The sequence below is a fragment of the Colletotrichum aenigma genome, assembly GCF_013390185.1.
Source record: "Colletotrichum aenigma strain Cg56 chromosome Unknown KSG_Cg56_contig04, whole genome shotgun sequence".
Taxonomy (NCBI): domain Eukaryota; kingdom Fungi; phylum Ascomycota; class Sordariomycetes; order Glomerellales; family Glomerellaceae; genus Colletotrichum; species Colletotrichum aenigma.
Genome location: NW_023500910.1, coordinates 877384 through 902103, shown reverse-complemented (window position 1 = coordinate 902103; position 24720 = coordinate 877384). Strand labels below are relative to the sequence as shown.

At 52.0% G+C, this 24720-nt stretch overlaps 9 protein-coding genes across 9 annotated transcripts; 4 read left to right on the top strand and 5 right to left on the bottom strand.

Moving 5' to 3' along the window:
- Nucleotides 1-549: 549 nt before the first annotated feature.
- Nucleotides 550-874, bottom strand: CGCA056_v006127 (uncharacterized protein; the record flags this gene model as incomplete). Its single annotated transcript, XM_037321378.1, has 2 exons — nucleotides 550-570; nucleotides 626-874. The coding sequence occupies 2 exons, from the start codon at nucleotides 872-874 to the stop codon at nucleotides 550-552; spliced, it is 270 nt and encodes an 89-aa protein (XP_037179582.1).
- Nucleotides 875-1525: 651 nt separating this feature from the next.
- Nucleotides 1526-3050, bottom strand: helE-1 (3-ketosteroid 1-dehydrogenase helE; the record flags this gene model as incomplete). Its single annotated transcript, XM_037321377.1, has 4 exons — nucleotides 1526-1718; nucleotides 1770-2331; nucleotides 2413-2790; nucleotides 2846-3050. The coding sequence occupies 4 exons, from the start codon at nucleotides 3048-3050 to the stop codon at nucleotides 1526-1528; spliced, it is 1338 nt and encodes a 445-aa protein (XP_037179411.1).
- A 1261-nt stretch (nucleotides 3051-4311) lies between these two features.
- Nucleotides 4312-5140, top strand: rhgT (Rhamnogalacturonan acetylesterase RhgT; the record flags this gene model as incomplete). The annotated part of the gene is made up of 2 exons (XM_037321376.1): nucleotides 4312-4737; nucleotides 4787-5140. 2 exons carry the CDS (start codon nucleotides 4312-4314, stop codon nucleotides 5138-5140), a joined length of 780 nt encoding a protein of 259 aa, XP_037179425.1.
- A 317-nt stretch (nucleotides 5141-5457) lies between these two features.
- On the bottom strand, nucleotides 5458-6965 carry QDR3 (MFS antiporter QDR3; the record flags this gene model as incomplete). Its single annotated transcript, XM_037321375.1, has 5 exons — nucleotides 5458-5524; nucleotides 5572-6005; nucleotides 6056-6358; nucleotides 6422-6580; nucleotides 6639-6965. 5 exons carry the CDS (start codon nucleotides 6963-6965, stop codon nucleotides 5458-5460), a joined length of 1290 nt encoding a protein of 429 aa, XP_037179583.1.
- A 603-nt stretch (nucleotides 6966-7568) lies between these two features.
- Nucleotides 7569-10422, bottom strand: UGT80B1-4 (Sterol 3-beta-glucosyltransferase UGT80B1; the record flags this gene model as incomplete). The annotated part of the gene is made up of 3 exons (XM_037321374.1): nucleotides 7569-7765; nucleotides 7821-9499; nucleotides 9551-10422. 3 exons carry the CDS (start codon nucleotides 10420-10422, stop codon nucleotides 7569-7571), a joined length of 2748 nt encoding a protein of 915 aa, XP_037179579.1.
- A 2468-nt stretch (nucleotides 10423-12890) lies between these two features.
- CGCA056_v006122 (uncharacterized protein) lies at nucleotides 12891-14108 on the top strand (the record flags this gene model as incomplete). The annotated part of the gene is made up of 2 exons (XM_037321373.1): nucleotides 12891-13491; nucleotides 13579-14108. 2 exons carry the CDS (start codon nucleotides 12891-12893, stop codon nucleotides 14106-14108), a joined length of 1131 nt encoding a protein of 376 aa, XP_037179578.1.
- Nucleotides 14109-14347: 239 nt separating this feature from the next.
- On the bottom strand, nucleotides 14348-15956 carry orsC-9 (Tyrosinase-like protein orsC; the record flags this gene model as incomplete). The annotated part of the gene is made up of 7 exons (XM_037321372.1): nucleotides 14348-14543; nucleotides 14610-14802; nucleotides 14854-15199; nucleotides 15260-15345; nucleotides 15407-15461; nucleotides 15544-15652; nucleotides 15727-15956. The coding sequence occupies 7 exons, from the start codon at nucleotides 15954-15956 to the stop codon at nucleotides 14348-14350; spliced, it is 1215 nt and encodes a 404-aa protein (XP_037179581.1).
- A 1773-nt stretch (nucleotides 15957-17729) lies between these two features.
- On the top strand, nucleotides 17730-19247 carry CGCA056_v006120 (uncharacterized protein; the record flags this gene model as incomplete). Its single annotated transcript, XM_037321371.1, has 6 exons — nucleotides 17730-17900; nucleotides 18050-18314; nucleotides 18367-18477; nucleotides 18538-18655; nucleotides 18718-18810; nucleotides 18875-19247. 6 exons carry the CDS (start codon nucleotides 17730-17732, stop codon nucleotides 19245-19247), a joined length of 1131 nt encoding a protein of 376 aa, XP_037179580.1.
- A 429-nt stretch (nucleotides 19248-19676) lies between these two features.
- CGCA056_v006119 (6-phosphogluconate dehydrogenase, decarboxylating) lies at nucleotides 19677-22328 on the top strand (the record flags this gene model as incomplete). The annotated part of the gene is made up of 5 exons (XM_037321370.1): nucleotides 19677-19706; nucleotides 19771-19858; nucleotides 19910-21246; nucleotides 21639-21679; nucleotides 22106-22328. The coding sequence occupies 5 exons, from the start codon at nucleotides 19677-19679 to the stop codon at nucleotides 22326-22328; spliced, it is 1719 nt and encodes a 572-aa protein (XP_037180468.1).
- Nucleotides 22329-24720: the final 2392 nt, after the last annotated feature.

Sequence of the window (24720 nt, the reverse complement as noted above, 5' to 3'; positions counted from 1 at the left end):
TTCCGCTTTAAGCGGCCAAACATCCACGACGGGTTGTGAAGCATTTACTAATAACTTTAAAACGCGCAGGCAACTTCTGAATTCCATGTTTCAACATAACATTCAGCATGCAAGTCACAATGCCATATGGCAGTGGAGTCTGTCATTTTAGTGGCCCGTAGCGTATGGACATGAAGGAGGATGAGGGGTGATGGTTTGCGGAGCGTAGAGACATTTTTTCTCACTGAGTAGCTAGACGAATAAGCCGATTCAAATACATTTACGGTTTTCTATCACACTTCTCTAACAGATATAGCAAGCTAGAGTATGGATGGACTATGGAAAAAGTACTTTAGGGGTATGTAGGAAGAACAAGTTGTATGTCTAAAAGGAGGTTGAAGACTGGGTGGACGATGAGACTGAGAAAATTGGTATGGCAGTTGCCGATGGATTTGCCGTCGTTGAAGACCGACCTCTCTCAAAGTATCAACGCCGTGGAGACTCATGGAACTTGAGCACTGATGCGGTGACAGGACATGTCTGCCGTTCTGAGAAGCTTTGGCAGGCGTATTACTTGGTGCAGCATTGGTACTATGGAAAGCAGGTGAGATATGCCCAATCGCAGGTAGACGAGGTGGGGACATACCGTGATCCTGCAGGTAGTGTCGTTGTCGCCAGGCTTGGTGACGAGTTGTGTGTAGGCTTGAACGCTTGCAGTTTGGCCAGTTCCACAGGAAGGTGTAGCATAGCTTGTTGGGATATTGCAAGTGAGGACCGCGACTCGGTTATCTTTGGTAAAGGTACGGCAGTCGCGTGCGACAAGGTCGCCATGATGGGGAGCAGCAGCCACTGCCACAGCCATAAAGAAAGTAAGAAAAGTGAATGCGAAACCCATTTTGACGAGTAAGGCTTCGAGTATGGAACAAATGGAAAGGTACCAGATTCAAAGTAAGAGTGTAGAGAGAGTGTGGCAACTTTTCTTCGTAACTTATCGAGTAAGAGGGATAGAGATGCGAAAAAAGGTCAACTATATAGCAAATGACTACTATCATGACCGACAAACTATCCCACCGGGTTCTGAGCGGCCAAGACCAGATCGGACCCACAGAAGTTCCAGACTTTCCAGATTTTTTCCCAAAGTGTAGAGTGCTAGTTATTGCACTCGGACATCATGTTATTTTAATACCGAGTTGATAACTAACTCGGTCACTGACTACAAGTTGCTTGTGCTATTTAGCACCCGATGGGACCCCCTGAACTATGTTCTGCAACTAAAGCACATGTGACAAGAGGAAAGTTAGGTTCGGGTCATGAATAGGATTTGGGTCTTGGGTCCAACGGTGCTTCCAGGTGTCTGCATCCCATCGTCTCCCAGGAACATTCACCATTTCTTAGAAACCTCGCTTCGAATGAATCATTTCAGAGGCGTAAGAATATGTCACTTGGGTGGCTTATCGATAGGCCCGGACCGGAGACTTACAGGATGTCACCGGCCTGCCTCACGACGCCTTGGTCCTGTAAAGCCACAGAAACAACATAATAATCCTCACATCTGAATTTTCTGTGCAATCTCTGTTCCAGCGAGACGGCCGAACGTCATGCTCCGAAGGCAGCTGGTGGCTGGTGGGTATTCATTGTAGAACAACCCAGTCATCTCTCCGCTTGCATAGAGACCTGGGATCGGTATGTCATTGTGAGAAAGCACGCGCGAGTGAAGATCAGTCTTCACACCGCCGTAACTGTGTGATTGTGAGCTATGATTTAGCTGTAGTTGGGGCTTGTTGGCTTACGTGAAGGTGAGATTGGGCGTGCAAGGGAAACCATAGAATGGTGCCTTTGCGATCGGATTCGCCCAGTTGGTCTTGTTTGGTTTGAGGCCAGTCGTTGCCTTGCCATCGAGCTTCATGAGATCTAAATCCTTGTTATTGATAGCCGCATTGAAATCATCGACTGTCTTGTTGAGTTTCTTCGGATCTATTTTCAGCTTCCCAGCCAAGCCTTCAATCGTGTCTGACTTCTCCGGTGGCTTGTCTGTGGTTTCATACACCCAGCTGCCTTTGAAGCGTTGCATGATTATGTCGTCAGTAATAAAATAGCAAGACATATCCTGGTTTTCCCACGTATGGAGGGCCGCAATTTCAAATGTGGCAAAGAGATGTCGTTCACCTTCGTCGTAGAACCGCTCACAGTCGTTGTTGACAAGAATGCCGTAGTTGTGACCCCAGATCACAGCATCCGGCTTGTCGGCCCGAATATCGACAAGCTCACAATGCATTCCGTCGAAAGATCCGGCAGTATCAGCGCCAACGTCGAGACACATTCGCAAGCCTGCGCCCTTGTTGTACTTCAAACCTGGCGCAATGAGCGGTAGCTTGTGCGAATCACGCCCGATTTATCGGGCTAGCATCTCCTGATTTGCCTCAAAGCCGCCACAAGCAAGCATGACCGTGGGAGCCAGGAGGTCGTGGAGCAAGCCGTCTGTCTTCCGAACTTTCAAGCCTCGAACGGATCCCGCATCAGTGGTCAGAAGGCGAACAGCCTCATTCTGATACAGAATATCGGCCTGGTCGAATGCTTTGATGTGGGTTAACAAGCTTTGAATGATGGCGTTACCACCGCCCGCCGGAAAGACAAAGTGTTGGTCTGTATTGAACTCCAGAAGAACATTTGGTTCGTCATGATGTACGAACTTGACGCCATGGTCTTCAAGATAACGTGCTGAAAGGGGAGCCTCCTGTCTGAGCTTTTCGCAGTAGTCTTCGTCTGCTGCCCCATTGCTGACACGTCTCATCTCCTTGACCCAATGATCATCTGATAAGATCAATCAGAATTTGATCATTCACAGCGATTGAGCCAGTCGACCTACCGAAATCCAGGTTCTTGTCCAGTCGAAGGTATGCCATGGTCCACTTGGAAGCACCTGACCGTTCACCCTCTTTTCCAGCTTCGACGAGGGCTACACGGCTGCTCTTGTTCAGGCGCTTGCATTCTTCCAGGAAGTTGAGGGCGGTCATGCACCCAGCAAAGCCGGAACCGACAACGATCAAATCGTATATTTCAGACGATGCCATGTTCAGATCGAGACGTTGAAAATGGATTCAGAGGTGTGTGAGAACACTAGTAGCAGCAAAGAGTCTTTTCGAACTGATCCAACAGGCATGAACAGACATCTCATTCCCATTATGTGTCATGAAGAAGCTTCGGTTGACGCGGAGGATCACCGCATACGGTGCCGGATTCAGAATACCTGTGTAGCCTGAGGTTGTGGGCACAAATAAAAGTGCCGACTTAGCTGCATGCCTTCCGTCATTGTATGTGGTGTAGCGTTGGCACTTCTATTGTAGCATTTATTGGGGTTGTCTATCCTTTGACAGCCACTAACACCGCTTTTAGTATCGTTGATTAACATGAGATGTGAATAAGGACAGCTGAGGGTGTCTAGCATTAGAACAAAAACAGAAATTAGTTAGGATTGGTCACTCTGGTGCACCAAATAGGCGTTCTGGCCGCCAAGCTGATAGGTTGTTGCCTGACTGCGTCGTAGTTCGTCGACTGGGCAGTTCGATACCGCTGACGATCGCGCCTAGCTAATGGATAGATGAATGGATAGATAGGAATGTTAGGCAGACCGATGCAACAAAACAATGCCTTATAAGCCTTATAACGTCTCAGCATTTCAGAGCCTACATCTGTTAACAGCTCGAGTTTAGTGGACACAAATAGTGCGTGCTATTAATTTTCTGCAGCAGCCCTTGGTCCAGCTTCTCTCGCGCACTTAGGGCGGCAAGCGATGTGGCCGCACCTGAGCGACATTGTGGCGGCGGGAACAGGGATCACGAGAATTCATGCTTATTTCGGCCGAATTGCCCACGGCACAGGCCGAATGACAGACGTGGGCTCCCCCGCACTCTACCCCTCCTGGCTTCCCGTGGCCCGAGATCATTCAAACCAATCTGGCAAGATCGACGACAACAAGATCTTGTTTCCGCCCGAATGTTATCGCGGGAGAAATCAAGCCCTGGCCCGTTTAGTGATTCTTCATTTACGGTGTCAAATCCATTGGTGGAATGGCGTGGGGACATCACGGCATTGGCGCTTGGGTTGCCGTGATCGCTTCGTTCGGCGTAGTCTCCGCCGAGATGCGACTTTAACTTTGTTCGAAGGGGTTGACGCTCATTTCCCATGGATACATAGAGGCTGATCGTCCCTTGTGTTCATATCGTGTGATTAGAAGTCCTGGCTGATCATCGTGGTTTCTTTTCCTCCCGTTCATCCCATCTCTTAAGCTTATACCCCCGCGTTCGAGTTAGCGAAATCTCCACTGTCGACAAAATGAGATTTCAAAGCATCGCTGCAACCCTGGTCACGGCTCTCACTTCTGTCTCCGCTGCTCCATTCAGCGAAAACACCGAGGTTCAAGCCCGCCAAGACACTAAGCCACCCTACTTCTTGCTGACCGGCGACTCGACCGTGGCCGTTGGCGGTGGTTGGGGAGATGGTTTCCTTCGCTACGTTCAATCACCGGCTGATGGAAAGAACTATGGCAAGAGTGGCGCTACGACCGTTTCTTTCAGAGCTCAAGGCATTTGGGACACAGTGATTGGCGAAGTGGAGGCAAACAAAGATGCATTCAGCCCGATTGTGACCATTCAGTTCGGTCACAATGACCAGAAGGAGGCGGCCGGCATTTCGCCGGACCAGTTCCAAGCCAACCTCGAAACACTTGCGAACGAAGTCAAAGCTGCTGGAGGAACTCCGGTAAGTTTACAGAACGATCGTGAAGAATTGGCACTGACTTCATTTCAAGATCTTGATCACCTCCCTCACTCGCCGAGTCTTCAGCGGCGGCAAGGTCATTCAGAACCTTGAGACCGAGAGACAGAGAGCCATCGCGGCTGCTGAAGCCGTCGGTGCCATCTATCTTGACCTCAACACCGCCAGCACCAACTACGTCAATGCTATCGGTAACGAGAACGGCCACAAGTACGACCTTGCTTCTGGCGATTCAACCCACCTGAATGTCGCCGGTGAGACGGTCTTCGGCCGCTTGGTTGCCGATCTCCTTCTCGAGAAGCGAACCGACCTTGCCCAGTACATTGCGGAGAACAAGGCTCTGAGCGACAAGATTGCGAACGGAGAGTTCGCGACTGGTGACGAGTAAACTTAGCGCGTACATGCATGAGATTGGCGAGCATTGTGTTGTCTTTCTCTTCACGATCGATGTTCTTAGTAGGGTTTGTAAGTATTTATAGAAAATGTACATAGGATCGTCCAAAACTTTCAGACTCCTACCTATAACAACACCAGAACCGCAGTCTAATGATGGGAATAATGACCCAATAACGACCTAATAGAGGGATAGGCAACTGATGGCCTTTGCGCCAAGTCTCACCAAGTCTGATAGTAAGGTACACGAGTCCAGCGCAAACAAATTGAATGCCGCCTGATAGTGTAGACGACCATCCAACACCAATAGTCTCAATCAGCGGCAGACAAACCGCGGTCGATAGTCCAGCAATCAGATACCTCATAAGATAGTGTCCAGCTTTTAATGTCAGTCCGGGCTCTTCACAGATACGCCAAGGAGGATACTCACCCGAAGATCCGCCGCTCTGAGAGTGTTGAATTACGTCAAAGATGTATGAGTTCAGGCTTGGGAAAGCTCCCATCTGAGCGACCCCCTGAAAGAACATGCAGACCACTGGCAATGGGATTCCACCGATGCGCTTGTCCAGTGTCCACCCGTACATAACCATAGATCCAGGGAGCATGAAGGCCAGAAAGATCAGACAGCTGCGCAGCCTGTCTTCCGGGAGACGGAAGCCTCTCTTCTGTATCCACTTGTTGACAGTCCAGTCGGCCCATCGACCGCCTATCTGTGAGCCAACAAGATAACCGGCACCTGGTACGAGGTACAAAAGCCCTGACTGAAGCGGCGTTGTAAGGTCAAACCACGGGTTAAGGACGTATCGAATTGGTGTGAGCAGGGCATACATGTTCCAAACCAGCGAGGAAGAAGCGAGGAACTTGGATGGTTTAGTGCCTCATTTGTAATTTGGAGGTCAGCCATACTCACGACTAGAAGCAGATTCTTGTTTCCGTAAACTTTCACCACCTTGGTAGGGTTGCCCCGATTCCAAAGCTTGGAGATCTTCTCCCCGAAACCAAGACCTTGCAGCTCCGACACCCTGAGTTGATGATGGGTTTCCGGGAGTGCAAAGTAGATGAATGGCAAGGCCAGCAGTGCAAACGACGCCTGAATCCAGAAGATGACGCGCCATGTCGTATAAGTTACAACGATGCCACCGAGAACTGGGCCAAAGGCGGGACCGAATGCTACTCCAGAAAGAAACCATCCAAGAGACGTGGCGCGTTCAGTCTATTGGGACGTTCGTGTTAGAAAACCAACTGTAGACAGACGCATTCATATGCATGTACTTACTGGATGGTAGATGTCGGAAATGCATGTGCTTCCAAGAATCAAGAAAGCCGTACCTTGGAACGCGGTCAATGCCCGAAAGAGGAAGAAAACCTCAAGCTGAGGCGCCAACGCTGTACCGATCGTAAACACTAAGAATAGTGCGACACTGCTCAGGTAGGCCTGCAAGTAGTATTTCTGAGCGACGGAGTTTTGCACCTTTTGTGATGAGTTTACATACTGGTCTGCGCCCGAAAATGTCTGCGTATGGGCCCCAGATGAACGCCGACAAGCCCATAAATGTCAAATACACGGCGTTGCTGATATTGATGACCGTAGCTGATGTTTCAAACGTTGAAACAATCTCAGGAACGGCAGCCAAGACGCTTGTTGTGGACATTTGTGCCAAGAAGCCGCATACGGCTGCAATCCCGGTGACGATGCGCTTTTGCAGCGGCTTCAATCGGGAGTAAACAGAAACTTGGACTCGGGACTGGTCCGGGTCTTCGCCGGACCCGAGGATGGGGTCGGGGCTCGCAGGCCGAACCTGAGACTCCGTGGACGACATGTTGCGGTCGGTGGACATGGCACAGACGCTCAAAAATGGCGTGATTGTCTACAGAAACTTTTGCAACGAACACATTTTCCGACGACCATAAGTACGCATTAGCCCAAACAAACTACTTGCCGATGTCGGTCGGCAAAACAGGTCAAATACGGCGGCAATTTTAGAAGTGCCCGACAGCAAGTGCAGTGCAAGGTTCAGAGGCAGGGATCAGCGCTGTGTTCCTGAGCGATTCGCATTTTACGAACCCCAGATACAGTGGCCCATGCAGCGATCTAGTGACTCAACTTCTGTCTCAATTGAGTCAACTTGATGGACTTTCGGTCCGCACCCCGGCCAAATTGGTTCTTGCCGAGCAAAGCAAGCAGTAACTCTTCAATATTTTCCTTTCAACTATTGATAGTAAGAAGCAGACATCCTCTGTTCCATCTGTGCGTCTTGCAATACGATCTTGCTGAGTGAGAAATATCATCATGTCCGGCGTTCCGTCTTTTAAAATAGCATCTCGACGAGAAAATACAGTTACAATTACTTCAGTAATAGCGTCTCTCCAACGTATGTGTATGTGTACATGTATCGACAAAGGAAAATGGGGTATAACCAGCTTTAAGCGTGATATCCTGACCGAAATTTCTTCCAACGCTTTACCACCTCATCTCTTTCCTCGGGTGTTGACCTTCTAAACTCATTAATACCTTGCCGTAATCTAATTAGTAGTATCTCCGCCTTAAGCTTCGTAAGACGATGTTTTGACAGCTCTTTCTCGATGCCCTTGAGAGTGTATCCGGGCAACCCAAATATAGCTGAAGGTCTTGTTAGTAACTCTTCGCGATGAAAGAAGAGAAGTTTTGAACTTACCAGCAAAAATGTTACAAGTGAACCCTCGGTTACCCTGCCACAGACCTTTGCCAAAGCCCTTGATGCCTCCCTCTTTGGCACCCTTGTATGGTCTAACGACAATCCCCCGGAACGCGTCCCACGTCCCCAGCGCAGCCTCCTTTCCGGCAGTTCGCAGACCGCTACCCAAGCCGGTGATCTCGTCTCGCCTCCGAACGTCGTGGCTGAACGCACCGTACGACGGATAGTTGTGGAAACCGTTTGCGACGTTGTAAAACACCGCGCCAGGAGCTTTGAGCCCGGCCTTGGCGACCTCGAGACCGTAACGGCCTGTTGCGCGGGCGACTTCCTTCGCTCTGCCGCGTTGGCGCTTCTGATACTTGACGACCGACGACTTCCGCCTGCCTTCTGGCGTCTTTTCCAGCATCGCTATCTCGGCGTGGGGATCAGCGTTTTGGAGAGATTTGCTCGCCATCTTGAGGGCGATTGTGTTCATCTGGGAGGGCGATAATGTGTTCTCGCGAACAACACACTTGAGGTTTCCATCCTGGGTTTGCGTAACGGTAGTATCGGTTTGTTGATCGCTCGTGGTGTCGGTACCTTCGCCAACGGACTTCTCCCTTTCCTGCTGCGCCTGCCCCTGCAGGTCTGGTGTAGGCTCTATGTCTTGAGGATCTTCCCTTTCAGGATGTGCGTGCAGACGCTGAGAGTAGTCGGATGTCGCTATTCCGATGGCAGTGAAGAAGCCAGAGACTGCGGCTACCAGACCGATGAGGGGATGTTCCGCACCCTCGTCAACATACCAATGCTTGTGCCTGAGAAGCTTGACGTCGTGCGGTTTCATCATGCCCTTATCGACAAGACACCCGACTGCGAAACTGCTCAGGTGCGCACCAGACTTCTTATGCCTCCAAGTCGCAAGTCTGTCAGGGCAGACGTCGCACCGCATACCATCCAGCACCAATCGCTCCTGGATGTCCTTCGCCGTATCGCAAGCGCCGTCTTCCGCTCCAATTCGCTCCGCCATCTGCTGCACCGCAACCTGCACCTCTGGCTTCAGAGCAAATGAGATGCTCGCCGCCAGTGTTTCGGCTGTCATCTCCTTGAAGGGCACCGGCATGGGTCCTGCTCCAGCTCTCGCGATCATCTGGCCCCAGAAGGGCTGGTCTCCGAAAAAGGGGACGACCACTGTGGGACGACCAGCTGCGATGCCTGCTGCAGATGTTCCGGCCCCTCCGTGATGGACGACAGCCGAGACGCGCTTGAAGAGCCAGTCATGGGGGCAGTTGCCGATGAGATAGATGTTGTCCGGGACGTTGTCGCCGCCGCCGACACCACCCCATCCTTTTGACACGATAGCACGTACTCCTGCGATCTTGACGGCGTCGAAGATGAGTTGGGTAAGCGCCTTCGGATCATCGACGACAATAGAGCCGAAGCCGATGTAAATAGGTGACGGCCCAGCTTCGAGGAATTTCGTGAGGTCCGGTGGAGGTGTGTACTTATCGGCCAGAGATAAGAAAGAGAAGCCCGTGATGTTGATGTGGTCGTCCCAGTCGGCAGGCTTGGGGATGAGCGATTCGGACCAGAGGAACGTAAAGGGAACGCGGAGTCTGGGTAAGAGTTGACAACCCCATAGAGGGGATATGGGGTCGAGGCTAAGCGTTTGAGTGCGGAACTTGTTGATCAAGTCTCCCAATCTATAATACTGTCAACTGTGTGATTCCTCAAGACAACATCGGGGAACAAACCCTTGCCATGTGAGAAGCTCCATCATGATGAAAGACAGATAGTTGGCAACGCTCGTGTCCGCCTCGCCGTAACTCATCGACGCAAGAGGGTGGTGGAACGCTTGCGTCGGGCACCAGGGCATAGTGAAAACCATGTGTAACGGGATACCTAGCTTCTCAGCACAGTGAATGTGAGCCATTGATGGCGGGTTGGCGATGATCGTGTCAGCAACAAAAAGATCGTCGGCGTCTTTCACGGTCGCGGCTGTGACACGCTCCCCCGTTCCGTCACCAGCCTCAATGCAACTCCTCCAGCACCCGTCGATGATCTCCGCCATCTCTTTCCTCCTCTGCCCAATGTCGCCTGCCTTGACACTCTCACGGCTGGGCAGCAACCCCGGGTTCTTCACCATGTAGGCCATGAGAGCCTCCGGGTCTCCACCGATGCTGAAAAATTCGACGCCATTCGACTCGACAAAATCCTTGAAGACGGGGTGAGTGCATATTCGAACGCGGTGCCCAAAAGGCGGTTTCATAAGGAGTTGCGCAATTGGGATGAATGGCTGAATGTCTCCTCGGGATCCAACAATATGAATAGCGATGTTCAACCGTGGACTCCTTTGCGGGGGCTCCCTCCTCAGATTTTCCAAGATTACACTGGTGCGGCGTCGCGCCAGAGCCTCCTCCAATTCTTCATTCTCGTCCCCATTCGGCCCAGCTTTGAATGCACCCTGAAAGTCCTGATACCACTTCGCGAGTTTCTGGGGATTGGCGTGGAACCGGACCTTGACTCGTCCATCGTTGCCGACATTGCCGGATGTCGCCGTCTCTGACCTCTCACCATGCAGCGCGATGTGCCCCGGTCCATTCGATTTCATTCGACTAAGAGCCATGATGGGGATTGAAACTCAGGTCCACAGACCGAGCGGAATGCGAATCCTCAATGCTGGATTTCCGGGCTCAATGGGCGATGAGGATTGTTTTATTCGGGCGCGATAAGGTTTGGATGAACCTGAGAAGCTCAGCTGCAAATCCCGTCGCGCTGACTCGGGGGAATCACGTGTAGTAATCAAAAAAATGCTCCTCGCATCCATCGTATCCAGCCGCTTTCATCCGCGCACTTCGCCTTAAACGTCATAGAGGATCCGTTTTTGACATTAGCGTCGTTTGCATAGTAATTGTTGCAACAACAAACGCGCCCTGAGTGCGGTAAGGTTTACGCCGCCTGCATTGGCGGCCTTGATGGACCCCTGCCTACAAAAGATAATGGGCCGTGAAAAAAAAACTAGATTCTAGAACGAACGGACTGCCCATGAACTGCCGAAGCCTCGGGAGACTTGGACTCTGATCGGACATTGGCATCTCCCGACCCGTTGCTCCCTCAGATGGCAGAACCGGAAACAGCCACAATCTGGCCGATCCCGCCCACTCCGGGAATAATCGAGACGGAATGACCGGAGTCGGTGCTTTGGTGAGGGCCGACACTGCGATGCCGATGGTCCGAAAACCGCCAAGGCGACCGCAGGATGCGACCGGGCGCTTCGGTGCCTCGGCAGTATCGCGAAACCGAGGCTTCGGCACGGATGACCTGCAATTGATTTGGTCTGCAAGTACTGGGTCATTGACCTCCATCGTGATCACGACTTGTTCATGAGACCTGATCACCTTGCTGATCTGAGGAGGCCAATGACCAACTCTGAGGAAGTGCAGACGGGCGAGAGCAAAGTCCGTCATACACCTGACTCAAACAGGACGTTCGGCAAGACATTTCCAATATGGGGCACTGAAAGGATATTCCGGGCACCTGCAAAACCACGAAATCGACCGCAAAAAGATTCGACGTTACTCTACCCTCGATCACTCGCACCAAGCTTCACACTCAACGCATCGGCATGTAAGTGGTGCTCCGACGCGCTGTGATCCCGTTGCTCGGCCGGGACGGGACGGGAACGCCGGAGCGATGTGGGTCCCAGTTCCCCCGAGACTCCGACGGACCCAAACCAGGCTGGAAAGAGCACGCTTCCGAGGAGCCTTTTGCGGTCTTGAACGCGTTCCTCATGGTGAAGTCCGTTTTACACCGGAGTAGAACCAGAGGTCCTTCATCCAAAACGATCTTCGAAAACTCACGATTGAAATCGACCGCTGTACAGTTCTGACGGCTGAGGCTGGTTTATCTCTACGGTAATAATAAGGATATTAGTAATATGATCGCTTATACTGCTGCTCATCTATACCTCTAGGGTGTATTGATGTAGACTTTATTATCATAACTAGAGCAATTCACCCACATACCTATTACAGCTGCCTGTCGCGCTGCGGGTGTGCGCAACCGCTGTGCCACACGAGGCTCAGGCACACGTGTCTAGCACCCTCCCTGGCCCGCTTACATCTGCCGCAACAGGCGCCCAATCTGCCTCAGAAAGACCAAACATTTTTGACCGTATTTAAGGCACTCATTCGCTGGCCTCTGCTTCACCACAACATCCATTTCATCTATCCCCCACGATGGCAGCTTCATCCGCCGCCAGGCCGCCACTCAGCGTGGATGAGTCACCTCGGCCACACTCCTGCGAGATATGCCAGGACAGGCTGCTATTCGCTTGGCACTATGTCGACAATGTCGACCAAGGGTGGTGGGAAGAGATATCGGACCACAACTACTATGCCACCGGCAGGGCCTAGACATTCAACATCTCCTACGGTGAGGCGCTTGAGCAGGCCCAGGCTGGTTGCGAGCTGTTTGCGTGGCTCGTGACGCTGCACCGTCCGGACACCTGGGACGACAGCTGGCTTCGTGCGTACTACACGGGCCCGTCTGAGATTCACATGGTTCTTGACTGGGTCAATGACCTGGATGATCATGTCAACGGTGGAGATCCTTCTCGTCAGGTTGTCGTATGTGCGGAAGAAGGGTTAGGCAAGCCAGCGGGGTGCATCGAAAGCAGCATTTGCTTACTCCTTGGTACCAAGAGACATTGCTTTCACAGAAATTAAAACGAAGCTACCTTCCCTCAATCCACTGTCAGAGGATGCTTTGCCCAAACTCCGACGCTGGTCACATGAATGTGCATCCACACATCAGAGCTGCATCGAAGCAGAAGCTGCAAGGGTCAAGCTCGATGCTGGATCCAACTTCCGGTCAGGGCCTCGTCGCTTACTATCGTTATCTAGGGTAGACTCCGAACTAGCTGTCAAAGTGGTCGAGTCGTCCCAGCCAGCCCAACATTCTTATGCAGCCCTGAGCTACTGCTGGGGAGGTGACCAGAGAGTCAAGCTGCGCCAAGCCAACATAGACAAATGGCGCGAAGGGCTGCCTTATGAGAGCCTTCCGCAAACGATCAAGGATGCGATAACGGTCACTATGAGTTTTGGGTTATCCCATCTCTGGGTAGATGCTTTATGCATTGTCCAGGATTCAGACGATGATAAGGCACAGGAGATCTCGCGCATGGGCGACATCTACGAACAGGCCCACTTCACTATTACCGCCGCCAGGGCGAAAATGGTCGAGGAAGGATTCCTGCATTCCCGGAGTATCGCAGGCGAGAGAGGATTCCGGATATCATATGTCTGTGGGAACGGTGATCTGGGTTCTGTCGTGTTCTGGACTGGCAGGGGGAACAGTGAACCAGAACCGACCGAGACGCGGGCTTGGTGCTTCCAAGAGTCCATTCTCTCACCTAGGGTGCTGTACTTTGGGACACACAACTCCAAGTGGCTATGCGCAGAGACACTGAAGCAGAACTCGGACCCTCTCTGCGACGGCTGGATTGGAGATTCGAGACTGAGTCTCGATAATTCCAGCGTCAGGCAGTTGGTCTACGGTGTAGAATGGACCACTGTGACTGATTCAGAGGCCTTTTACTTTGGTTGGAGAGATCTTCTGCAGTACTATTCGGTCATGGAGGCCGGACAGCAGCAGGACAGGTTGCTGGCCATCTCTGCCGTTGCGAAGAAGATCGGTGGGATCGCAAAAGACAGGTATTCGGCCGGGATCTAGATAAACAGTCCAAGCGATTTACTCACCTGGGTGTCTTGCTCTGACGAAGCCAAGAGACTGACTGGCTACTTTATCCCTTCGTGGTTGTGGGCATCGATATCGGGAGAGGTCCGCTTGGAGAGTTGCACTCCCATGGAAGAGTTCTCCATTCAGCACTTGAAAGTTAAAAACCAGATACCAGGCGACGACTTCAGTGCACCCATCGAAGCACAGATGAAGTTGCAGACGCTGACGTTTCCAGCTCACGTCCGCAGAGATGAGGAGTACGGTGGGGACTTCTTGTGGGACCTGGCAGTCGGCGAAGCCGTTGATGGCCAGCTGTATCTGGACGTAGCTATCGACAGCACGGAGCGAGAGATTTCGCATGACGAGGAGCTTCTCGTGGCCTTTGTCGACCGAAGTGTGGCCCTTGTCCTCAAACGGTGCTTGGACAAGTTGACGTTTCGGCGGATCGGCATCTGCATCTCGATGCGCAATCGAGAGGACCTTGATTTGACATGGCCCAAAAGACTCTATTACTATCAGAGGCCCGGCTTGGCAAGTTTGAGCTTGACTACCTTCATTTTGACGTGGCTGTAAGAAGGCTAGCGCGTCGTCAAATCCGGGGACTTCTTTGTTGAGCCGCGTTTCGCAATTGTTGTCAATGCCTTGTTTTTCACTATTATCATACACGTCTAATAGGCGTTATACAGATGTTGGTATTCAAACTTTTTTAATTATCATTACGCTAGGTCGTTGAGATTTGTATCGAGAGGCATGGCAACCTTGCTCAAAGGCCCGGCTCAGTTGCATGGCTCTTAGACCATTCAAATGCATCCTCAAAGGTAGAAGTAGCAGAACGGGCCGGACAGCGTATCCATCACATCTTGGATCTGGATGTTCGGGCCAGCATATCCCATGTCAATAACATCGGTAAGCTGAGTCTTGTTGGAAGGTGGCTCGTTGGCCCAGGTCAAGTGGCCATAGTCTCCTCCGTTAAGGTCCTTGTGGCGGTTGACTGGGTCGATCGCTTGCCTGGAAGGAGAAAAAAGGTCAGATCAGGCATGTCGCATCGAGGTTTAAGCTTAACGTGTAGCTTACCACAGGGTCCACATGCGATCCATCATGCCGTGGTGCACCCAAAAAGCAGGGTCACCGGGAGAGGTGAACAAGTCGGCGCCCGGATCACCGCTGATCGCGTAGTGCATGCCTCCGTGAGGGCCAATCTCGATTGTGTAGGGGACGCCTTCGGAAAGAAGGCGGTACTCGGAAATATTGGGCTTCAGAAGCAGGTCTATCGTTGGTTAGTCGATCGATCGAATATCAATTTTCCAGTAACACATACTGAGCACAGTGGTGTAGTTGGCGTATCTCTGGTTCATGGCAGGTCCGACATCTCTCTTCAGTCCGCGGGGGTTGTAGCTGAGACCGCCATCCGGGCCAGCGGCCGTTCCTTCAAGGCCACCGACGGGGCCGAGATTGACAGTCATGTTTGCGAAAGGACCGGTGGTCACGAAGCCACCTCCGACGCCAGCGGGCAGCTGGATGTTGCCGCCGCCGACTCCGTCGGGCGGTGTGATCACGGGGCCATCATGGGGCACGTAGTCTCCGTTGCCGCCGAGACTGTACGGGTCTCCGTTGAAAATGGGAGACTTCTCGGGAGCCGAAGCGTACTTCGGCCAATCCCAGTACTGTCATTGCGAGTCAGTTCTCCCATCCTTGGTGGGGGTCTTTCCTAAATGAACACTCACCGGCTGGTACCCAGTGTAACCACATTCATCCCTCAATGCCTTCTCGTACAGGTGGACGAACCAGCGATGCCATGGCATGAAGTTGCCTGCGCAGAAATGTCAGCAACTATTAGGACTTGTCGACTCCCTAATGAAGAGTAAACGCACCCGTGTAGTGAATGAATAGAGTCGACTGAATGTGAATGACAACAAAGTCATCAAACTATCACAACAAGCCAGAAAGAGTCAGCCAATCTCGGATCGGTCCGGTGAAGTGGGTTGTGTGAGTGGGCTCATGGCCTTACCCGCGACCGTGCACCCGCAGAAACATTCGCCGGCGTGTGCGCGGGCAACTGCTGGAGACACTTGACCGCGTTGACGTACGCAAGCCTCTCCTGCTGGGACAGAGAACCGCTGGTGTTGCATCGAGTCAGTCACTTCATCTCGGCAACTCTCTGGGCAGCTGGGGCGGAGGGATCATGACTTACTACTCGCGGCGGAAGACAAGGTTCCTCGCTGTGCAGGAGGCCGTCTCGCCGCGCTTGCGAAGCTTCTCCTCGCGCTCGTCGAGCGACTTGAGCACGTCAGCCTTGATGCTCTCCGTGAGATTGGAGAACCGGGCCTCGTCGGCGGCGAGATCGTCGCGGGGCTGGACCGTCGGGAGACCCCAGGCTGACGACGCCAGGATGGCCGTAGAGACGATGGAGCTGATCCTCATGGTTGGCGGCTGTCTGTGGAAAAAAATGATCGTCAATCAAATTTGGCGAGTCTTTTGACGAACTAATGGCCGGGCCCGTGTCAAGTCTGAATGCGAGTCAGCTTGAGGAGAGATGAAGAGAGAAAGGTCAGCGCGTCACTGGGCGAAGGTCGGAACATAATAAAGTCTGCCGCAAGCACAACTGCTGCGGAGCTTATGCCGGTAAATTGGCGAGGCCGGTTTTCATCTCTGCAGAATTTCTTCAATGGCCTGTCGCGAGCCTGCTCTGCCGCCTATCTGGGCTAAGAGGCGATGCACGTCTGCGGCGCTCTGCACCAACTTGCATGCAGTGGAGTCGTATTCAGGTGGCACAAGTGGCGTACCGCACGCCGAAGAAAAGGGTGTCTTTCGGCGAACCAGAAGAGCAGGCAGTTGTTGTTGGTAACGTTGGCTGCTGAACCCCCGGCATGCAGGCAGGGTCTGAGATACCACCGAAGCGGACGACTTTCGCAAAAAGGAAGTTCAGCTCCCTAGCGGCCCTTGATCTCAGGAATCTGGCTTCATCTGGGCACGCCCAGCATCTTGGGCCACCTTCGCTGAAGGATTCCGACAGTGAGCTTCACCGGCGGAGTTTCCACATAAGATCTTGAGAGCGAATCAGGACGCTGTCCCCCTGCGCCAACACCGTCCTCCATGACGGTTAGATACGCTCCTATCGCAACGGTTGCATGCAGGTCCCCTGGCCCGCGGAATCGGTTCCAGGGAGTCCAACAAGGTACGCGCATGCCGGAAGCTCCGGAATGCCACGAAGAAGCGAATGTCTTGGCCGACTGATGCTCTGTTCGCTGCCGAGCCGCCGAGTTGCTGCGAGAAACGGTTGTTCGCCAGATCTTTGTTCCCCGGACAGATCCCTGTATTTTATGGACGGTGGAAGTAGACCCACTCCTGAGTCCTTGATAATCCTCCACCATTAGTGGAACAATGTCTGGGCTTCGTGACCTTGGCCGTAAGATGGCATAATGGCAAGGTTTAACTCGTGTTGATGTCTGTGTTGGTTCTAGTTTTGAAGGATTGCCCACATCCCGGTGGGCAACATTGCTTGACGCTACGAACATGCGGCAAATATTTTCGGCGAGAATTGTTAGATGTAAAAAGCTGGTTAGGCATGAATGTAAGTCACCTGCGAGTGACCTTTTCAAATCAGCTCGACATATGTCTGAAGGATTCAAGCGCGATCGCGGATCAAAATGAGCTGCGGGTTGGACCATAGCCGTTGGATGTTAACGCAAAAAATGAGACATACGTAGATGTCGACAAAACGGATGATGAAATATGGGGACTCGTAAATCTTGTTGGTCGAACGAGGAAAACTGACTAGCCACAGACTGAATGGTAAAGGATAACAAAGCAGTCGCAAATTCGGACAAGTCCCTCACGAAGGAGGGTCGCATGTTAATGTAGGGGTCTATGGCAAGTTCCATTGCCCCCTGTCGATGACTTTCGCATCATCTCTGTTATGTTCCTGCATGATCCATCCCATCGGATGAGCCACACCAACAGATTCACCTGCCACTACAGAGTCGGTTGAAAATTTCCCTTTTCTCTGCGCCAAGGCGGCGCAGAACAGGTGCCGGCGTTCTGCAGCGGGGCATGGTGCGGCAGTAATAGGAGGCGAGCGTGGCTTGGCCACACCGAGATAAAGAATTGGGTGCCTCGTCGACGTGAGGCCCGCCGCCGATCTTGCATGCTCTTAGTTCCTCCTCGTTTCTACTCAAGCTTCAAGACTCCGTAGCCATGGCCGACGCTCCGGATCTTCCGCCGGATATCAACAGAGGCCCAGAGATCCTCGCGACCTGCGGGGGTCTGGTGGGTGTCTCTGTGGTTATTGTCATGATGAGGATGTATGTGAGGGCGAGTATCGTTCGACTTGTTGGGTGGGATGATTGGTGTATCATCGCCGCCACGGTGAGTACAGTCCCATAAGGTATCCTGTGCTGCATTGCTTCCGTGAAAAAGGCTTCGCCATTTTCAGCGCTCCTTCGGTCTTCACGTTCAGCCACTATGACTTCAACGAACCTCGAAAACTTTGTAAGTGATTAGCTAATTCTTTCTAGGTCGTCATTTTCGCCGAGATGATGGTGATCCTCCCTGAAGTCAAGTACGGAGGAGGACGACATATCCAGTACATCGAACCAAAGGAAAATGTTGTCATCGGGCTGCACTACAACTTTGTCACACAGCCTCTGTGCCTGATTGCTCTTTGTCTAGCTAAAGTCAGCGTTGGGCTCTTTCTGCTGAGGGTGAGCCCTTCCACACGGATGCGGTACGTCATCATGGGAACCATCGTCTTCACGATTCTATCTGCGACGGGGAACTTCTGTAGGTGTTCGAACATATAAATGCAGGGAAGCGTCGATCCTAATCTTCTCAGTCACTGTGTTCTTTCAATGTCGGCCGCTGGCTTACGCGTGGGATACCTCGATCGAGGGTGGCGAATGCATCCCACCAGCAAACCTGAAGTTTGCTGCCTTCTTCAACTCGGGTAAGTCTTCTGTCGCTTTCGGTCATTTCCATTGTGCTCATATAGTTGTACCTTGTGTAGGTGTCTCGGTATTCACAGATCTACTGTTCGCCTTGTTGCCAATCCCAATGTTGTGGACAGTCCAACTCAACTGGAAAGTCAAATCCGCAGTTATTGGAGTCTTGTCGCTGGGAGTCTTGTAAGCCAACTTGACTGATTGCGTCCCATCATCAAGGGCCTGTTGCTTACCCTACCATCCAGCGCCACGGTCGCCGCTGTCATCAAGATCTCTTTCCTGTCCAATTACGGCAAACACGGCGACTTCCTCTTTGACAGTTCCGACATCACAATCTGGTAAATAGCCCTCGCGTCTCCGTTACCACATTTAAAGCCGCACACGCTAATGAATCATTCGTAGGACAACGGTCGAAATCTGCACAGCCATCATCGCCGCCTCGATTCCTTGTCTCAAGCCCCTGTTCAGAGCCATCCTCGCAGGGTCCTCAGCGAAGTACACCTCAAAGTATAACAACCACGACGGCTATGTACGAAACAACGGAACGAACCGAACTGGTGCTACTGGCGATCCCCAGGGGAATATTGAAATGTTCTCAAGGTCGAGACGAAACACGACTGCTGTCAGGTCGGGATTCAACCGATCCAAGATGGACTCTGAGGAGTGCATCGTGGGGAGACGAGGAAGTGTACCCCCGGACTGCATCACCAAGACAACGCATGTTTCAGTATCTGTCGACGATGGGCAGCAGAGAAGTCCCAAAGATTTAGTGTAGCTTCGGCTGGGATAGTCGCCCATGATCGTCTCAAAAACATCGGGGTTCGGTCCGCTTTTTGACATTAACCACAGACCTATCACAATTCAACTGGTCAGTGAGCAATCATGATTTCGCAACCGCCGCAACGTCTTTTGTGGAAATTGTCTGATTTTGTGGTTTCCTTCTAGATGATCGGTTTGCAGCTGATGAAACATTTGCTTTGGGCGGGCCAAAGCAACCCACTAGTCAATGCTCAGCCAAGTACCTCAGCCAAGACGTCACGATGACATCCGATGAACCACTTACGCCCGACAAACGTCATCCAGCAACTACCACCTTCGTCTTTAGGTACAATTGACATCAGTCAATCTACACATTCCGTTTTTGCAAAGGTTTCCTTCTTTCTGCTTGTCAAAAGTTTACTCGCCGATCCCAAATATCGCCAATATGCCGACCGAAGGAGTCGAATTCACCACCGTAAGTCATTTTGCAACCAGGAGACTTGGTGCTCAAAAGTTCAAAAATGATTGACCTTAGCTAGATTGGTGTCGTTGGCGTAGGCAGCATGGGAGCTGCGATGAGTCTTCTTTTCGCCGAGAACGATTATCGTGTCTTCTTCTACGACCCTAGTACGCCCCATTCGATGCCCACCGTCGTCTCGGCTACTAACAAGTCCTCAGGCAAAGAAAACATCGACAAGTTGAGGAGAGACGCCATGAATCTTGGTCTGGATGACCGTGTCACGGCACGGGAGAGTTATGAGGATCTGTGCGAGACTGTGAAGGCGCAAAGCAAGCCGGGTGTGTTCGTCTTCAGCACTCCGCATGGCTCCGTCGGCGATAAGGCTATTCAGGGTCTTTCGTCGGGTGGCAATCTGGAGAGGGACGACATCATAATCGACTGCGCGAATGAGCAGTGGCAAGCTACCGAAAGACGACAGCGAGAGCTCGCGCCAAAAGGCATTCATTACATCGGATGCGGAGTGTCGGGCGGTTACCAGAGCGCCCGATCCGGCCCCTCTTTCTGTCCCGGTGGTGATCCCGACGTGGTGCGCCGAATTCTCCCTTTTTTGGAAAAGCTCGCGGCCAAGGGGCGGGACGGCAAGCCTTGCACAGGCCTCGTGGGACCGGGAGGAAGCGGACACTTTGTGAAGATGGTTCATAATGGCATCGAACAGGGCATGATGTCGGTTCTGGCAGAAGTGTGGTCGATCATGGTGCAGGGCCTCGGAATGAGCTATTCTGAGATCGGAGCTGTGTTCGACCAGTGGAATTCGTCGGGCCCTTTGCATGACTGCTTTCTCATCAAGATCGCAGTCGACATCTCAAACGCTAGAGATGAGTATGGAGAGAATCCTCTGGGCCATATCAGAGACAAGGTCGTGCAAGATGTGGACGAGACTGAGGGAACAGGCAACTGGACCTGTCGAGATGCCATCAACCTGCACATCCCTGCAGCAACGATCGTCAGCGCCCATCTGTTCCGGTTTGCATCCGCCTTTGCCGGACAACGCAAGCACAACAAAGATGCCGCGAATGGAGGCGTGGAGCCGAGAAAGCTGGACGTCACCTCCAGGGAAGACTTTCTCAATCATCTGCAGAAGGCGACTTACTTTGGATTCCTTACTTGCTTTGCACAGGGTATGGACATGATCCAGGCTCAAGACGCCAAGATGGGCTGGAAGCTCAACTACAGAAATATTCTCCAACTGTGGCGCGGCGGATGCATCATTCAAGCGGACGGCATCGTCGACGTGCTTGACGCCATGTATAGTCGCGAGGACCGCCATATCGAAGACGACGTACTTTCCAACCACGAGGTTGGAAACGACCTATCATGCAACTTCTCTGCTACGAAGGAAGTCATCCTGAAAGCTGTTGAGGCAGACCTCTGTGTCCCTGCGTTGAGCCAAAGTCTCGAGTATTACAAGTACTCGACGTCGAGTGAGCTTCCCACGCAATTCATGGAGGCGGAGCTAGATTACTTTGGAAAACACATGTTTGACAAGAAGGAGGACGTTTTTCCGGGCGAGCCCAAAGCAGGCCAGCATCACTTCGAGTGGAAGCCAGCCAAAGGAAAGAGAGATTAGTTGTAGCTAGGTAGACGCGTGTAATTGACGCAAGACTAAATGCAATGTGGTTTGCTTCATCAATGTTAACCTGACGACTTAAAATTTGCGCCTTTCTCGGTTCAGTGACAACAGCGATAAATGGTACGACATTGTTCAGATGTCCGTCTGTCAACATGACTTGTTCGCAATAACTATCTGTCTCAGGGATCAGCGATCCTATGGTGGCCTAGAGAGCTGCCACTTATTGAGAGAGTGCGATGGAGCCAACCATGAGCTGAGGTGCCAAACATAGCCAAGTTACTATGTGGAGAGTCCGACTGTAAGCTGACGCCTGGAAGCTCGCATGGTATTCAGGTGCACCTGCTCTGGGACTCATTGAGTAAGTCAAAGGAAGTTTGGGAGCGCAAGTCCGAAATCCTCACGATAGCCAGATGCGGATGAGGCTTGCGCCTCGATCAAGACCGAGCTCACAAGGCAGAATTGAGATGCGCCCAAGATGCTACGCCAATTCCCTTTTGAAAAGAAACACAATTGCATATAAATACAATGTCCTTAGAATGGCGAGACTATATCAGAAAGCCATCATCACATTCAGTTTTCACACTTAACCTTTCTCCTGCTCATTTGTTCATACCTAAAACCGAATACCTTACACCTCTTCTTTGTCCCTCTCAATATGCGGCATTTTGTTACACTACTTCTGGCAGGTTCGGCGACTGCCTTCTTAGCCCCAAGACCAGAATCGCAGGCTCCGTATATCGTCCCACGAGATGAGGACATCGTAGCTGAGCACTACATCGTCAAGCTACCTCGACGACCATAACCTGGAAGACCACTTCACCAACATAGGCCTCAGCGTCACCGAAGTGGCAACTGAATTCGAGAACTGGGATCTGTTGAACGCCTATCACTTTGTCATCCCCGAGGGCAACAGCCATGTTGTCCACGATCTCATCCGCCGCGATCTAGGTGTTGTGCGCGTTAATCACAACCACAACGTAAACCCTGAGCGCTCGGCCGACAAGTAGGCACCATCAGAACCGCCTGTTGGGGTAATGGACGAGGAATACTCCTGCTCTAGATCACATCGGATGGGAAGGTGGCTGCGTCACCTCCAACGCAAGGAACGTCTATGAACGCATCGAACAAAACCAGATCATGGCAGTCACAGCAGACCAGGTGATTGTCGACTCCGGCGCCACCACTGCTCTCCTCAAAATCGGAATTAACCACCGAGCCAAGCCTGCAAATCAGCCTTACGCTGGCATCTGGCAAAAAGCGGAGCGTGGCGCCGAGACAAGAGGTGAAAGACGGCGACGCTGACATGTGAGAGTCGTTCGACGATCCGGTCCTCGAATGCGAAGGCATTGAGAACGAACAGCGCTGGGTCGAGCGCAAATAACTTGCCGAAGTCATCGAGAAGGAGGTCTGTCCCGAGGCATCGAAGCAGGAGCTCCGCGATGGCCGAGAGCTTTTCATCGGGCTGTCACATTTTACGCGCCGGTACAGAGAAATCCGTCCGGACGCTGTCTCACTATCTATTCGGTTCCCCGCCGGCATCTACTATCCGGTTAACAGGGAGTTTTACATCAACATCATGCGTGGAAAGTTCCTCGACACATGCGTCGGGCGATCCAGTTCCAATCCTGTCCCATTCAAGGCGGGCGGTTCCATAAAACATCGGATGGTTCCGCTCTCGGTGAGGACGAATGCTTCTAACGGATTCAAGTCGGGGTGCAAGATCGAGGTCGGAAGTGGCCGGCGGGTTATATCTGGTGTAAAGATCTGGGGCGCTGGGTGGGCTGGTCATGACAACGGGGCTACGTTGGATGAGAAGGTGGGTGCGTGTGGAATGGTCAAGAATGCAGGTTACTGGAAGTTCAAGTATGAGACGAGGGACGACAGGGAGTGGATTGTTGAATTCATCGTGGATGGGTCGGGAGTCCAGGGCTGCATCGAGGATGCTATAGAGAAGGCTGTCGGGCCAAAGCCGCAGTGCGAGGTTGTCCAAATATAGATCTTGTTCCATGGTTTGGGAAGCCTGGAAGTCATTTGAGATTTTGTCATTGAATTTGAATGGCTTATTTACAACCTCCAATACCTGACTGGTACTCGAAGTCTTGGTACGAGGAGCGACCTGCAGTTCGAACTCCCGAGTGCCGGGATGATACACAGCGACATCGACCCGGTGGGATATCGATGCTTTCATAGGTTTGCCTTGATCCGAATGAAAGCCTCAACAGTCTCTGCGGCCACGTGTCCAAGTACCTGCCTTCGGGGCTCGTATCGAATTTGCCAAGAACCAACAGAGGGAGAAAATCTACAATACATAAGGTTTCCTTGGGTGATGCTAAGCAATATTAATGACGGGAAGAGGGACTTGCCAAGGTGCTATGGGTCTCCACCAAGTTGATCATCAGCGTCCATGTCTTCCGAAACGCCAAGACGCATTAGGCAGGTCAGAAAGAATAAGGTTATTGCAAACAGGACCTTTCGATCGAAATCTGAGCTGACTCTCCCAGGTTAAGAGACTTGATTGTGAAAATTGATATTTGACGAGAAAGAAACGCAGACCTGTTCACTCATGATATCTACGCCAATGGCGATGGAGTGGAGGTGGGGGCTGAAAGTATCTTTTGCGAAAGGGCGGTGCTCAACCATCAATCTAGCATTCACGTTATCGGCTGAGAAATAAACCACAAATTAGAGAGGTAATGACCAAAAGGAACATTCACAAAGACCGAGGCGGGCTTGATGCTGGGCGGAAACCATGTGGCATCAATCATGGGTGTTCATCTCCCACCGGCTAGCCAAGACTGACGATGCTGTTGCGCGCTCACAAAGGAACAGTGCCCCGTTACAGCAAATTATTGCAGAGCAAAAGCTACGTACCAAAAAATTAATCAGCCTTCTTATCTCACACTGATTTCTCAGCGCTCTTTGATCTAGCGACGGGATTCAGATTCGGCTGCGGCTGAGCTGGTGGCCGTCGTGGCACCCGCGTGCCGTGGGGTGCTACCCATCGAGGCGGAACGCCATAGCCCACCTTAACCGTTTCCGTGGGCATCAAAGGCACTGCCCGCCGACGGTCCACATGGAGAGAAACTGCGGGGAGAGGACTAGTCTCCCCGATTTCCAGCCGCCTGGGAACTAGAATCTAGAAAAAGAGCCATGTTCAATGTCTCATCAACAAGAGATACTGTTTAGTATCACAGTGAATGAGTTGGTGGATTGTCTTGCGCTTCGTCAAACATGTTTCGCGATGTTTCCGCGGATGTTCGCGTTGCTTCCACTGACAGCTAAACACTTCCTTTCCCACAGAGCTTCAGGAGGTGCCCTTGACTCGTTGACAGCCCATCAATCTGCTGTGCGTAAGCAACCCTCACATGTTTGACAGCATGAGATGAACCGGGAACATGC